General features: G+C 31.6%; 1 protein-coding gene across 1 annotated transcript; it reads left to right on the forward strand.

The window, feature by feature from the left end:
- Positions 1 to 950: 950 nt before the first annotated feature.
- Positions 951 to 3,850, forward strand: LOC108213091 (zinc finger protein BALDIBIS). The gene is made up of 3 exons (XM_017384832.2): positions 951 to 1,256; positions 1,694 to 2,093; positions 2,854 to 3,850. The coding sequence occupies exons 1-3, from the start codon at positions 1,091 to 1,093 to the stop codon at positions 3,698 to 3,700; spliced, it is 1,413 nt and encodes a 470-aa protein (XP_017240321.1). The 5' UTR covers positions 951 to 1,090; the 3' UTR covers positions 3,701 to 3,850.
- Positions 3,851 to 17,068: the final 13,218 nt, after the last annotated feature.

Below are 17,068 nucleotides of genomic sequence, written 5' to 3' on the forward strand. Positions count from 1 at the left end.
CATGTCCTTAACTCTATCTTTATCATAATCCTACTTTAAAATTGAAGCTAGCTCCTCTTTTCATGTTCTAATCAGAGCCTTTTCATCATTTGGGTGTTTTATACAGAACCAAAGCCTAAACAAAAGACAAAAAGTGCAGAAAATACAATAATTACAAACACCATTAAAAAACTAAATCACATAAAAAAAATCAAATGAGGCGATTTTTCGCCCTAGGTCGGTCTCATAACTTTTCCCCCTTAGTCTAACACAACAATCATGATCTCTGTACATATCTTCCTTCTCATAATTTTCTTTATACGTGCTACCCAGCTTTTTTATTCTCTCTCTAAATCTAATAGCTACGAACTTCTAAAGATAATACATACGTTAATATGCGTTTATATCCTGCTTATTACGTATATCCATAGCATTTTTGCATGGGTGTGTTTTTACACACATATCATTCACATTTTCGCTCGCAAATCATTTTTGTACTTTGAAGATGGTTTTAAAGTTACTGATTTAACTCTTGATTAATATTTATAAGATATTCTACTGATTTTAAATCTTAATTTAACTACTATGATTTTTCTGAAACTATTATGATCGACATAATTATGATAGAATATATCATGTTTATAAATTCGATAGACATTATGATTAATCATCTCGATTATCCGATTGATCTATCCTAAAACGGTGACTTTACTTAGCTTTTTATAATATTAACATTTTTTATAATATGACCGACTTAATTAGGACAAAGAAAAAATGACGGACTTAATAATTTAAATATTTATTATATTATTTCTATAAGTTCGTTAAGTATTCTGGTTAATCATCCCGATTATTATCCTATTGATCTCTGCCTTTCATTTATTAACGGTTTTTATAATGTTGCTTGGAACCCACAATAATTCTAGAAATTCCATACATGGTTTGAACCATTTATATATATATATAACTATGTCTTTTTATTCCACTTGTATGTGCCATCTTAAGCTGAGATTCTCTCTGTGTATTTGTTATATTTGGCTTCCATTTCCAACAAGCTCGTAACATCAAGAACACTATAATTAGAAACCCAGGTCGTTGATCCGTGAGGCCAATGTTTCCAGCTCCAGTCATGTCAAATTTAACTTCATTAACGGAAGAAGCTAGCTGTGCTTCTTTTGCTAGCTTATATCCACTAGCGCCGTCGAACATCGTGTCTCCTGCAACTGATCAGCAACCTCAGAAGATCAAGAAGAAAAGAAACCTCCCTGGAAACCCCGGTAACACGATTTTTGCCTCAAAGTATTATATATACTTTATTTTCAATGACTCGTTTCTCAGGAACTTAAATTTCACCTATCAACATATAGTACAATTGGATTTACTAAGATAGAGAGGTCCTTATTGCACTACGAAAATAACGGAGCCTACTGTTGTACTATGTCGGTCCGTTTTGTGTGGTCGGATACTTATTTACAAACTTGTCGCACAATAAATCGGAGGTCTTCACAGAAAGTCTTCATACTCCAGATCCTGCTTTAAGCGGGATATACTTGATACGTTTCGTTTGGTTTATATGGTCCTAGGCAGTCTGAATTAAAGCATATATTTATATTACATGTTTGCCACAGTTATTTTGTAACCTTAAATTTAGATTAGTTTTTGTCACTATAGATTTATAAAGATGACTAAAATCTCGATTAATCTGATTATGCAGACCCGGATGCCGAGGTGATCGCGCTATCGCCAAAGACACTACTAGCCACCAACAGATTCGTCTGTGAAATCTGCAACAAAGGGTTTCAAAGGGACCAAAATCTGCAGCTACACAGGAGGGGTCACAATCTTCCCTGGAAATTAAAGCAGAGAAACAACAAAATTCCGATAAAAAAGAAAGCTTATGTTTGCCCCGAGCCTTCATGTGTGCATCACAATCCGTCAAGAGCTCTCGGAGATCTTACAGGGATCAAGAAACACTTCAGCAGGAAACACGGGGAGAAGAAATGGAAGTGCGAGAAGTGCTCAAAGATTTACGCAGTTCAATCGGATTGGAAAGCTCACACTAAAACATGTGGAACCAGAGAGTACATGTGTGATTGTGGGACTCTTTTCTCCAGGTATGTTTTATGGTTTCTTGTTTACTTGGGATTTTACCGACAACAAAATCTTGGTTCGTTGAGACTTCATTATAGTCATGATATCTTTAATACTATGTTGTTTTCACAGATCTTAAATGAAGGGTTCATGTGCTATGTTTTTTATACGTTTTTTTAGATGAAAAATGCTTCGGACACAAAATTGGATACAAATTTTTTCACAAAATAGCATGCGTTAATTTTTGATTGAAATGAAACCATGTATCCATTTAAATAACATCAACTATAAAACTCAACTCAATTATTATATCACTTTGTACAAAATTTTATACTCGATTTTATACATGTAGCACTTCTGTTTTTAGATTTCTGTAGGTGTGCACTTATATTACATGAATATTAATAATCTAAATTCTGAAAAACTAAGGGAAGTACTCACTTATCCCCCTCTCTCTATATATAATATAATTTTTTCTAAATACTTTACCCGATGATAATTTAGTTAGAATACATAATAATTCTACAAATGTGTTAGACATAAGGTCACATAACTAGCTAGTACCTAGCTAGTTAAGCTAGGTATACATAATTATGTTGGTCTATAATAATTATTTGACATATATATGATCCGTAATTCCGTATTTCATCACATGTACAGTTGCGTGCTACAAAACCGTCTATACTAACGTTAATTAGTCTCAACTTCTGTGTTGCTAATTTTCAAGCTAGCTAGATGAATGCACATTTTTAATCTGATCAGCTTTTTTCACATACATCACAGGAAAGATAGCTTCGTCACTCATCGAGCATTCTGTGATGCCTTAGCTGAAGAAACCGCCAGACTCTCTGCAGCAAATAATGTCCCTATACTAATGTCATCATCGACCACATCACCATTGCTCGCAACTCCTCCTCCTCCTCTGCCAGATCAGCCGCAGCAGCACCACCCTTTCTCGATTCTCTCTAACCCTAATTTCTTCAGCACCAAATTGCCCGAAGAGCATAAACAAAAAAACGTCGAAAATGATCCACAGTTCCGGTTCTCACTAAGCCCTTGTGACGACCTACTGACTCGAAACCCTAATCTCAGCCCTAATTACGGGCTCAATAATATGATCAAGCGTGAAACAAACGAGATCAGTCACATTAATTCTTCACCGCTATCCACATTCTACCAAGACATTACTACGCCGCCAGCTTACACGAACTCGATGATGACGTCATCTCCTTTTCGGAGCCTCCCACAAGGACTTGCCACCTCATCAGCCCATCTCTCGGCCACCGCGCTCCTCCAGAAGGCCGCGACGATGGGACCAAAGCCAGCCACCATGAGCCGCAATGTGGGCCATGTAGGCTCCCCAATCGCCCCGGACTACGCGGATAATTATGCCACGTGGCAGCACAAGAGTGAGCATGGCATGACAAGGGATTTTCTAGGGCTGACTGGATCGGGGAATAGCCGAAATGTTGATGTGAACGTTAATGTGAATGTGAATGGGAGGAACTTGGTATCGTTTACGAGGGGCATAGAGTTGCCACCCTATCAACATGATCACTCGCGGATGAGGACTCATCTCGGGTTTGGAGCCGAGCGCCGACCCGGATCCGAAACTTGGGGAAATTATTAGGTTTTCGGTGAGCACTTGAGCTTGTTCGAGATTACAGAAGTTTTTATTTATATTTGCATTTGTAAGACTGCCTGAACACCTCCCTGTTGGTTGAGAAATTTCAAGTTTTGGTAATAATTATGGCGGAATATGTACTAAGTATTTAATTTATCATGATTGCACGATATACCTAAAACATGATATTCGCCCATAATCCTGATTTTGACTTTTTACATGTAACTTTAGATGTAAAAATATATATATTTATATATTTTATTTTTCAATTTTTTCCTGAATAAAATTCTAAATGTTATGAGTAAATTTTTGTTCAAAAAATTTTGAAAAATAAAATTTATAGATAAATCTTTTTTTTCTCAAATTATATGAAAAATTCAAAACGACTCTTATTTTGGAACTGTGACATAATTATCGAACCTCACCACGAACACAAAACTTGTGCTAGCCAGATTGCTAGAAATTAATGTAAATTATAATCATCGAATTATTAATTTGGAGGAGACATATATTCAATTCAAAAAAAAAATATTTGTGAAACTGGATTTTGTAGGAGATTAAAAATGTGTGTCAATCCCATCGTATAATATAAAAGACCTAGACGGGAAGGAGAGAGTATACATGCCCGATCTTGACAATAAAAGAAATCTATCAAAACAGCCCTCGCACGTAGAACTTGAGCCGAAGCTTCTCTCTAGTAACAACAAATAAAGAGCCCCTCTCTTTTCGAAACAAAGCACGCGGGCATTTGAAGTTGCACCTCGTCTCTTTTCTCCGAGTGTTTGTGGTGGTCCGAATCGAAAAGAAATAAGACAGACAGAAAAAGGAATTACAACAGAAAGAAGCAAAAAATAAGAAAAGAGGGTAAAAAAATGTCAACGATTACGAAAGAAATGCCCTACATAAACTTCGGGAGTTGGAATTCCAAAATGGTATCGGCTTTCTTTTCTTAATTCCCTTGCTCTTTATTAAATTCTGTGCAAGCTCTTTAGAACAGCCTTTGGCTGGCAATTGGCATGCGATCGATGAACAAAGTACACTCTTCAGAGTTGGAATCCTTCTTCCTTTCAGGGTTGTCACTACATTAATATATGTATATATCATATATGTATATTATAATGTTTTAGAAAATTATAATTTTTGAAAACATTATATTTTAATCTTTATATTTATATAAATATTGGTCTCGTAAAATATTTTGAGTTAGTTTTCATTATGTTTCTAATAAAGAAAATCATGATAATTAATATTTATGTCAAGTTTTATAATGAGGGAGACTCTATTATTGATGGGTTTTATTTGAGACGTAGAGTTTTATTATAACACTGTTATACTAATATTTTCGGTATATTTGCTACATTGAATATTTATATTGACGGAAAAAATATTTGCCCACATATATTTGCTGGCTTCGTCCGATATACACATGTACAATATGAGCATCAAACTTTCCGATATAAAGTCTTTCTGGCTTCCTGCTGCTCCTACTACTATTAAAAGAATTAGTACCTCAATCAACATTATATTAGAGGTCGATCATATAAAGGTCTCTGGTGATTTTACTCTCAGTAATCACGTTTAAAGTCTTTATTCATTAATTCAGATATTATGGTAAACTATCACTCCAAAGATTAATTAACACCCAATCGGAAATCCGCTCTCGGCCAAAATACACATTTTTCGAATAATTTCAGATTTTGAAAGAACGAGTAATAAATTTTAACAGTGATCATTACTGATCAAACTCGCTTGGAGGCATCGCTATTTCTCAATTTATTTGTTGAAAGTATGGAAACACTCTCTACTTAATTAATTAGCAAAGCCAACAAAGTATAGATTCAGCTTAAGTTGCTGTGTGGTCCTAGGAATTCATATAATTCGAAAAGAAGGACCAGGTATTATGGTATACGAGTATCTCCTAGCTACCTAGCTTTCAGAAAGTAACACATGCGTGTGTTTGCATTAGTATTTTGCAAGTTAAAAACCATCAATATACAATATACCATTTAAAAGGTAAAAATATAATCTGATCATATATTTAGAAAAAATTACGAAAACTTAGTGAATACCGTTATTTTTAAACTCACAAATTAAAATTGATCATTAATATGTGAATTTAAAAACTTTGCCATTTCTTTGATTTCGTTTTTAGCTTCAAGAATTTTTAAATTCTATGTGTTAAACGATCAGAAAACAAATCATCTAATTATTTTTAGTATGTTATTTGTTTTACAATCTGGTTGTATCGGCAGCTGGGGGTTTGTCCGGGCTGTATATTATTCAAGTTAATGAAATTTTCTTGTATTTGTAAAAAAAAAAAAAAAAAACTTTGCCATTTTTCGAAATTCGGTATAAAACAATTATTTTCATACTAAAGAGAGGTACACCAGGCCCCTCTAATCTTCAGACAAACCAAAAGAATCATCTTCTATTCCTATGCTTTTATCTCTTTACAACAGAACTGTAGTAATCATCTTTATTATTCAAAGAATCTCATTTTTCTTTCTGTTACTCCCAGCTACTTTTCCTTGTACAATGGCAATGATATACCTGAGTTATTCATCTCTTGTGGTTCCTTTTTGTACATAGTTGCATATTCTGCTGCATGCGATTCCCTCTTTTCTATCTCCTCCTTGTGCGCGCGGATTACCCCTTTACTTGAATAAAGTGGTGACTTTGGTATATTCTCACACAGATCAATTAACAGTAGAACATTCACTAATATCTTCCTTTGACAGAAAAAAAGTTACTCTGAAGAGTCTATTTTTAATTTTTACAGGAGTATTACTACTGGCCGTATGGGAATTAAAAAATTATTATTATTATAAGAAGGTTATTTGTTATATAAAATGTTATGCAGATATGTTAGGAGTTATAGAGGTTCGGCAATGAATTTTTAAAAAAAATTAATTCAATAATGAAAATTCACGCATCTAAAATATATCCCGATTATGTCCCTATTATGAATGAGTAGGGAAGCTGTTTCAAATATTAGGAATGTGGTGAAAATTCCCAGCTTATGTCATGATTTTTGTTACACGGACTTACTTTTGTCGTAAAATTCTTAGTCATTTAATGATCTTATTCTTTTCTTCAAACTCTCAAAACAAGAGCCAATAAGGATGATAAGTTTTTTCAGGATGAATTGATCCATTAGGATAATTTCTTCCCCGTGATCTTTTATGGGCTTATGAATTTAGCAAACTGTGCATTTTCCTTTAGGCTTATTCAACTAATAAGCCCATTAAAACCTTGCTAAACCAACACCATTTGAAATTTTGAAAGATGGCAGGCCCAATAATATATGCAAATGAACGGTGAAAATTTCAGAAATTAAACACGTTGATGCAGATTTTAATGCTCCATGTGAATTGCTGATTGAAAATCAAACCTTGCCTCGCTCAACACAGGTCTTATTGGGTGCCACTGTGTTATGACTTATAAGTATATAGAAGAACATGTGGTGATTGATGTGGAAAAAATAAGTCCATATAGCCGAGCTCCTCACAAAGACTTGACATGCGAACAAAACACGAACTGTGGCTTAATGAATTGTGAATGTACGTGCCACATGGAAGCACTCCATGAGTGTCTGAAAGGTCCTGCATGCCAGGCCGCCCTAATTTTCTACCACCTGTAAATAGCTTTAATCAAGTAATTAATTATTGTCCTCTCTTCTCTGTTTAATTTGCTTTCCCTCTCTTCCGTAGTTGCATGCGCATGACAGTGTACGTGGTGTTTGGCCGAGTTTAAAAACCTGACTTCTGGGTTTATAATCAAAAGTATTTGTAAAAAGTTGAAAATAATAACTTTTGTTTTATGGTTTTTATTTCTTTTTCAAACACTTTAATATTCACTTGTACGTCTTAACTTGTTTCTAAATTTTACTTCACTTTTTGTTTAAGCAAAAAATATTTATTTTAAACTCACCCAAACAGCTCTTTAATTAACTTCTTTCTTTCGCTTAATTAGTCACATTAATTTCTTCTTTACAAGTAGATGAAAATTTTAAATATAAATTATAAAATTATATTTTATAAGAATATTAAAATGTGTGTCAAATGAACATGTAGAATTAAATGGGACGTGAGTAATGTCTATTAACGTGACTCGTGATAAAGTCACAGAATGAGGTGTTGGGCTAAACCAAAGAATCAACACAACTCCATGCGAGGGTCAGAAAATCAATATATAATTTTTAGAAGTCATCATATTTAGTTACAATAAAATTTGGTAAATATTTAATTTAATTTTCAATCCCCGCCGACTTCCAAAATTTGGCGGTCTGGCAATTTAGCAGCATCGGTGTATATATATCTTCCATTTTCCGGGCTTCTGATTTATAAGTTAGAAACACTTATTTGTACCGTTTGTGTAAAAAGTCAAGAAGCGCTTATAAAAAGCTAGGAATGCTAGCTTTTGTTTCAGGGTTTCTGCTTATTTCCTCAAACACTTTAATTACTTTTAAGTCTTAACTTGCTTCTAACTTCTACTCCGCTTTTGATTTTAAGCAAGAAGCACTTATTTTAACCTCACCCAAACGGCCCCTTAATCTCACATATATGAGAGCTTTTTTACATGTCTTCTTCATTCCATTGTAACCCCTTCTCTTCATATTGTTATACACATTTCCTTCGTTTCTTCCTATTCCGATATTTCCTTCTTCATATTTATTATTTCTTGATCATTCTTTCAATCGCCATCTTCAAGATTATTTCTTCTTCGACTGTGTTGATGTTAGCTCAGTTGCATCTGGCTTATACATTTCGGTCTCTACATATTTATAATATAACTAAGCTAACCCTTTCGAAATTGAGAGAGTCCACAAGGTAATAAGTGAAGCTGCCAGCATGATCTATCCAGCTAGCTTTGGATCCTTAAGAAATTCGATTTTTAAGCTTTTGCAAGAAGTTTTTAACACAACAAAGATAGCTAGTTAGGTCATGCTCGGACAGCTTCACTCGTTCCCGCTTGGAGGACACCAAGGCTGAGATATCAAGTGATCCAGGTAAAATCAAACCATATACAGATAATCAGTGTCCCTGCTTTTATGTCACACAACAATCACAAATATTATAGTAGCACTAGTCATTTACAGTTTTTAAACAATTAACTTCGAAGTATTGAATACAAAGCTAATTCGTCACTTGTTCTTCACATACCTCTCTCGTTGTAACCTGATTTGAAAAGAACACATCTTAGTCCATTTATAGTGTATACAATCATTGATCGTAGAAATCGGTAATCAGAGTTAGTCGGTTGATTTAGGATTTATAGGAGAATTTTTAAATCAGAATTTTTTAGATAAATTGGATTATAATCAATAAATCACTATAAAAAATTGAAATATTAATCAAAACTTTTTAATAAATCGAAACTTTTTATAAAAACGTATGCTATGTAACATTTTCAATGTATCAAATAAAATTGCCTAGATTGGCCTTTGGGCTTCTGAATAATTTTGTACTTAAAAATAGTTTCGGCCAGGCCTGTTCAGACTCAAACCACAAAAGATACTAGAAAGGTTTATCATGATAGTCTGGGCTAACCGAACTTAATGGGCTTAATATCTGGACTTATCCGGCCTTAAATGGCCTGAGTTTGCTTACAGATGGGCCAATTTTAGGTTTGTTAAATCGTATTAAATTTCGGTATCTATGCGCATATTAGTCTCGTGATTCATGACCAAAAGGCCAGGGCACCAAAAGTTGCAAGGAATTTTTCCGGAGGATGTGTTATTTGTATAATTGATAATTTTTTGTAGTATAATATTATAGTTCTTTATATGTATCATGTAGTTTGTGATAATTTTATGAAGATATATATTGGATGGGACAGAGGAAATACAGTAAAAACTCTATAAATTAATAATGTCGGGACCGGAGAAATTTATTAATTTAGAGAGTTATTAATTTATCGATAAATTAATAATTATTAATTTAAAGAGTTTTTAACCGATTATACTTTACCTGGCAAACAAAAAGGCAAATTAGTCTAAACCTCTTAGAATTACATTGCAGCGAACCTCGGGACTCAAAGTAAATTAATAACTACTGTGTTCATATGTACTGGAAATCAATAATGACTTTTAAGTACTGTACAATAAATGTAAAAAGAGGAATAAATGTGTTCGGTGTACCGTATTCTTAAGCAAGTTTGACATATATAAATTACATGAATGTGTTAGAATATTCAAATCATACATGACAACATGGCTTCTCATACAATACAAAAATACAACACCTGAGTTATTGAATGCAATAAGAAAAGTTAGAGATGAGCTCCAAATAGATTTGATCTTTAAAGAAAAATAGACAACTATTGAATCATATTTCAATAGAGTGTAATATATTTTTCTTCATTTTTTATGAATTATTAATTTATGATTTTATTGGGACCGAAAATTATAAAGGGATCTCCCGAAAAATTATTATCTTATTATTTTATCGAGTTTTTCAATTATTTACATTGGCCCAAGTCGGAACCGGACAATTTTATTATTTTAGAGAGTTTATTAATTTACCGAGTATTAATTTAAAGAGTTTCTACTATACTACTTATTTTATTGCATCCGTGGATGTGCTAAAGAGGTGTCTGGAATCTGGATGATATAAAAATGAGAATAAAGCCTATGAGAATGAGGGATATGAAAATTGGTATCCAAAAAAGAGTAATAAATGAGTTTTTTTATTGAGAAATATAAATGGGTTATTCTCTAAATGAAATTGAGATTCTCATTTAATGTAACAAAATATTAATCATACATATCACTAGATGAATTTGAGATTTTAATTTCTGTTAATCAGCCTCATTAACCGTAAACCAGACGTTTCGTAAATTTTTCTGCTGGGTACCGGACGCTGGACAGTGGTGACTGGGTGCTACAAATCTGATCAAGGTACTTTGCGTGGAGGGAAAACTTAGATTACCAAAATTTGAGTCATGCACCAACCAGGGCCGTTCCATACCTTTTGAGGGCCCAGGGGCGAAAGAAGAAAATGGACCCTATTTTTTTTACTTCACTAAATTTGATAAAATATGACCTTGTAGCAATGTAAACTCAAATTTTAGTCAACTTCCGTAAGAAAATAACTATAAAATAATCAAGTTTCACGATAAAGTGTACAGGATGTAAAAAAAGAAGATTAAACAAATGTTTGATGACATTTATCTGTTAGTGCATAATTGATAGTACCATTAGTTTAGGTACAGACGTAGTCACTTAGGATAGAATAGGACGTAATCACTTAGGATAGAATAGGCTTACATGACTGATATATAACAATACATAAATTATAAAATTTTTGGGCCCCTAAATTTTTTGGGCCCTGGGCGGTCGCCCTGGTTGCCCTCCCTCTGGGCCGGGCGGGCCTGGCACCAACACCAAATAATTTAAGCAGCTCATTTTTCAGAATCAGCACATGAGATACAGTAGCTTTAATTTGTACAGATGCGTATGATAATAATAATAAAAAAATAAATAGACAGAGGAAGTGGCGTCATGGCATATTGGCATGTGAAATGAGAATGTAGGCGATGTGAAGCCCATTGTTTTTGGCAGTACTTTACCCTGGCTACGCTTCCCGAGCATAGTGGGATACAGAACTAAAGACCCTCCCTCCTTCAATTCTCCATTATGGCTCGCATCATATATTCCTTAAATAAAATCTATAATTATTTTGTTATGTGCCAATATGGCAAATACAATTACATTAGATTGAGAGTTGAGCAACTTGATGCAAGGTGTTGCGTCCTCGTGAATTTACCCAGCGTGCAACTAAAAATAGCGGAAGTAGATTTCTACATTAATTAAAAAAAAGATGTCGGGTCTCTTAATTTTTTTCCGAAATTATAAATAACAATTGATAATGTGATTTTAAGCATGTTTATAAAATTAATGATTTATTAAAAAAATTCTAATTAATTCTCAAAAGGTGTGTTATCTGTTTGTCGATTATAGTACGATTTAATAAAATCCTCGATTTTATAAAAAAAAAAATCCCGATAAATCTTCAATTAATCATGAATAAATAGCTTATTGATTAGTTTTGATTACAACCGTGTATAAGATCCATATTCTGAATATTTTATTTTTTTAATCCATAATTTGAGGGTGCATATTTTGAAGGTTTGAGATATGATTTTAATTTATGTTTTTTTACAAATAAATTAAAGTAAACGTTGATAGTATAAATGTATAAGATATTTTGTTCAATCTTGTATATATACACGAAAATATATGTTATGTTCCAAGAAAAGTCTCAGATTTATATCAAAATGTCATATAATAGTATAGTATTTTTTTTTTTTGTATAGTCTACATAATCGTAGATGAATTGTATCAAAATACAATAAACCGCAACCGGGATTTCTTTGTTTCAAGAAAGTTTATCATCTAACCGAAAGCCATGTAAGCATAACTCCGGACGTTTAGACAATAAAGCTTAAATGAATGAGAAAAGAATACAGCTCGCTTCCACAGTATCCTGAGAAAAAACAATCAAACAAAATATAAATTAATATACAATAAAATCTAATAAAAACAAAAACAAAAGAGTTTATATATAAAAAAATAGAGAGGAAATATATATATATATATATATATATATATATATATATATATTTATATATATATAAATATAATATGTAGAATTATTAATAAATATCTAACAAAAGGAAAATCCTTTGGTTAGACACATTAAAATTTAATAATTTAACTGAAGAATAAAAATTGAGTTTAAACACGTAATTAAATATATTAAATGCAATGACCATCAAAATGGTTAAATAAGCCATAAAAAGGCACTAAAAGCCATTAAAGGCATAAAATGTCATCAATAATGACCCCCATAAATGGTACCAAATATTCAAACAATCACAATTTAAAACGTAACTAATACAATTAAAACTAATAAAGATAAATAATGAACAGCCAATAAGAGAGATCCCGTAATTAAAGTCAGTCCAAATTAAAATTAAATTATTGCTTAAAAATCAAACAATCATGATAAATTATGAATTTATAAAATTTAAAATTTAAACCTTAAAAAGATAAATAAAGACCATCATAAATGTTATTAAATATTCATAAAGAATATTTATCAAGATATATTCCTTTCCAAAATTAACCGAAAAAATTGAATACTTGCATTTTAAAAAATTTGCACATAAATATACAAACAAATATAATATATAAAAGCAACGCCATAATTCAAAATAAATTGATATCGAAACACTCAACAATATTACATGCACCTAAAAACATGTTAAAAAACTAAAAAGATTAATCTAGAAGATCAAATCACACACTTAACAAACACATACAATCAAGAACACCTATCGAAAATCTATATCGAGAATCTATAACAGACCTAATTTCAAATCGATATTCCGGTCAACCATCACAAATCCGGCTAAGATAAAACATGTCAGAAAAACGGGGAAAAAATGGATACATAACTCGACTTGATCTACAAAACTAATCAAACAAAATTAGATACTTTTAAACATATCTAACATCACCACAGATTAAAATCGCTCGTACTTATATATTACATACGTCGCATTATTTGAAAATTTTGTTGAGACCTGATTCAGAACTCTAACACCACTCTCATAAATAATTTTTGATAAATAGATTATAAATAATTGACTCTAATGAACAATTTTCTAATATAAACACTGTACCCTAAGTCCCAGACACACTCTAGAATTACCTTGAATTTGAGTAAATGACAAAATGATTGTCGTAATTTTTCAAATTTTGCAAGATTGTGGCTGAACTTTAAAAACTACGTAATGGTGGCCGGAGTTTACTTCTACCTTTTAAAAAGATAGCCACCGTGAACCTCCGTTAATTTTCCTCCGTTAAATCCAAGAAATAAAAGAGTAGACGACAAAGTAGTGGCGGTAGTTTTTCAAATTCCACGAAATGTTGGCTGGATCTCCACCATTTTGTCGTTTATTCTTTTATTTTTTGGAGTTAACAGAGGAAAATTAACAGAAGTTCACGGCCGCCACCTTATTAAAAGACGGAAGTAAACTCCGGCCACCATTATGTAATTTTTGAAGTCCAGACACCATTTTGTAAAATTCGGAAAACTATAACCACCACTTTGTCATTTACTCCTTAAATTTTTAGAAAGGTAGAAATTACGCCCTAAATCATGAGTATGATTTATCGGTACCCTTCTCTCGTTAAATAAAAAAGACAAATTGTTTCACAAAAATCTTACCTGTGAGAACATTATATAAGAAAGTTCTCGAGAAAAACCAGAACCCCCTTGTATTTTGTATATGTTGCGAAGGAGATTTGCTCAAGTCTCTCTCATTCCTCTTCTTTCTAGACTGCCTAGTGCCGCAATCGTACCCGATTCGCAGCAACTTTAATTTCTGTATGCAATGACAGCAGGATTTGGCTTTCGTGTCTCTGAACACATGTTAAACGTTAAATTTGTTATATTTTAAATTTTTTATAGTTGGCATTTTGTATAGGATGATTCTAGTACTATTATTAATAAATAGTAGTTGATTTATTTTATCAGAATAAATTATATATGTGAAATTTGATGTTTAGCATTTGTCGGTAAACGCATATATACGACTGAGGATTATATTCTTCTAGGTTCTTCATGTCACTTGCTCTCGATATCATGACACAAGGTACGTCATATTTTCGAATTTTTAACGATCGAATTTTCGTAGACAGGAAAAATGGTTTGGCGATGTTATTATTTACAGTAATATTTTTCTTTTCTTTTTTTGAGAGATACAGTAATATTTCTCTAAAACAGGCAATTAGCTATATTCATAAATATCTAGATCGGAAATTCAAAATTTAGACAAAGCCTGGACCAAGCTTTATGCAACTCTATTCAAAGCCAATACTCTGTACACAATATTGTTAATCTTGAATTTAGACAAATGGAATGTATTTTAAAATTTAATTACAATACAAGAAACATGTATTTTTTTTGTCAAATAATAACCGTATTTTTTTGTCATAAAAAAAATACATTATACTCATAAAATAATTTTACTAAAAAAATATATGTATAAAGAAGTTGTTATGTAGTTAAATATATTACATTTGTCTTGTTTTTTCTTGTCATAAAATTGACAAGATAACATTTCCAATAATTTCGGACACAAACTTTCATTTATATCAAAATTTATATCAGTGAGGTCGTCCCTGACTTTACGCTGTACTATTTTATATTAATTCTTATAAAAACGAGTCAACCTTTTTAGAGCTCGAGTGTACGAATATTTTTCTTTTCATGAATTACTAGTAGGAGTAATTCATATATCTCTGTTTCCTCCATACATGGGATCACTTTCGGCTCAAAAGTAATTTACTTATTTGTTTTTATATTATTTAAAATAAGAGTACACTTTTTATAATGTACTTTCTATAATTTAATAATATGCTTATTTATTTGCTTAAAGTGACGTAGCTCCTTTCATAGATTGCCTTTATCTGTATTCATCTGGTATGGTCAAGTCTTTATGATCTCCATGTATATTAAAAATATAATAAAATTATATAATTTATGAAATTGATTCAGGGGATCGAATTTCACGTGAAGGACTGGTCTGTTAATCGAATGTCATTACTGTATCATGTGGAATAATAATTTATATATATGTATAGCTGGATAAGTTTGTCATGTGATTATTAGCCGATTGGCCAATTAAATTGTTTAATACAATTATTGATTTTTGCAAGATTCTAACAATTACGCAGTTCATGTTTCATGTTTGTGTTTCACAGCACATGTGCTTCTCTCGGACTGATCTACACTTTCAATGTGAAAACTGAAAAGTAATTATAATTGTAATCATTTAGTTAGGAATTGGTGTTAGGTTGAATATTTAGTGAAATTGGTGAAATTATTATTCTCAAAATTATTTTTAACTAGTTGATGTGTTAATTTGGTATAAATTATATTGGTGAGGTTGATATAAGAGATTCATGTCTATTTAATAGATAGCTCGATATTTTATCAATCAGAAGTGACACGGTGAAATTTAGGAGATTTTAGAGAAAATTTGTGTGCATTTGGTATTTTTCTTCTTTTTTGTTTTTTCACACTGTAAATTTGGACTTCGAATTTTTGACATCTAAATAGTCAAAAAACTAAATCAGTGGAAAATGACATATTAGTTTATTCGATTAGCTAACATTAACCAGAAAAGAATAAATCTCTTGAAATTGTGAATAATAACAAAAATATGATAAATCATTTAAATTAGCCCGTTAATTTGCACATTCTATAGGACATCTGTTCCTGTTCAGAATCATATATAATCACTTTAAAAGATAATTTATAATATTTTATTATTATCACAAATTATTTATAATTTTATGATATTTTATGATTTTATTACATTTCATTACTTCAGGCATCTTTTAACTTTTTGACAGATCACACCATTTAAATCAAGCGAAACTATCACGCATTCTACTGTACACTACAATTTTTTTTGAAAGTAAATGAAAAATAGGAGTACTTTTGAAAAAGGCTTCCTGCTGGGTACAAGGAAACAAGAGATAATTATAAAAATGGGAAACAGCAAGATAATGAGAAAGGTTCATTGACTGATGCATGGAGATCTATACACACACTTATTCATATATTATATTCCTAAAATATAATATAATATTATTTTATTTAAATTGGTGTGTGTGCTTATTAATTTAAGCAAACAGGACTCACAGGTGAGGAATTAAGAAACAGTGTTCAAGGCAGTACAGCTACTCAGCCCAATGGAGGAATCAAAAACCCTAGCACTTCATGATTGATTTAGCATTCCCATATTAACTTTGGCCAATCAACGAATTCCTGCAATATTATAGTGTTCATTATTTAATTAAATTTACTAAGGAATATGTATATTTTTATAAGATGCAATGTATCAAATATTTAATTTCCCCCTCACAGATCTTACATGTTACCAGTTCCAGTAGTTATACGTATTTCCTATTGATACGCAGAGGTGTGAAAAGTAAGAATAAAACTTAATTGGTGAAGATATGTAATAAAAGTTGATTAGATAAAAAAGAAATTAGTAGGGAAATTTTAAAATAATTTTAGTAATTACAGAAATCAAGGCATATTTAATTTAAAAATTTTAAAAAGAGTATTAAAATAGTTAATTGAATACTTAAGAGACTGATAATTTTGATTAAGATTTTATGTTATATTTAATTTGTTTATAAATATTATATTTATTTTATAGAAATAACATGGTGTTACCTTTTCTCTTTTTACTTCTGGCCTAACGTGGGCAAGTGAATCATAAGCCGAAAGGTAAATTTATAAAAGTAAAAAAGGGTTTGGGACTTGGGAGATAGACAAGACATGTGAAAGA

This window comes from Daucus carota, chromosome 3 (genome assembly GCF_001625215.2).
Source record: "Daucus carota subsp. sativus chromosome 3, DH1 v3.0, whole genome shotgun sequence".
Classification (NCBI taxonomy): Eukaryota; Viridiplantae; Streptophyta; class Magnoliopsida; order Apiales; family Apiaceae; genus Daucus; species Daucus carota.

Bases quoted from the DNA above. Each gene is read 5' to 3' on its own strand.
- LOC108213091 (XM_017384832.2), top strand. From the start codon at position 1,091: ATGTTTCCAGCTCCAGTCATGTCAAATTTAACTTCATTAACGGAAGAA. The intron at 1,257-1,693 runs GTAACACGATTT...CTGATTATGCAG, and splicing joins AAACCTCCCTGGAAACCCCG to ACCCGGATGCCGAGGTGATC. The intron at 2,094-2,853 runs GTATGTTTTATG...CATACATCACAG, and splicing joins TGTGGGACTCTTTTCTCCAG to GAAAGATAGCTTCGTCACTC.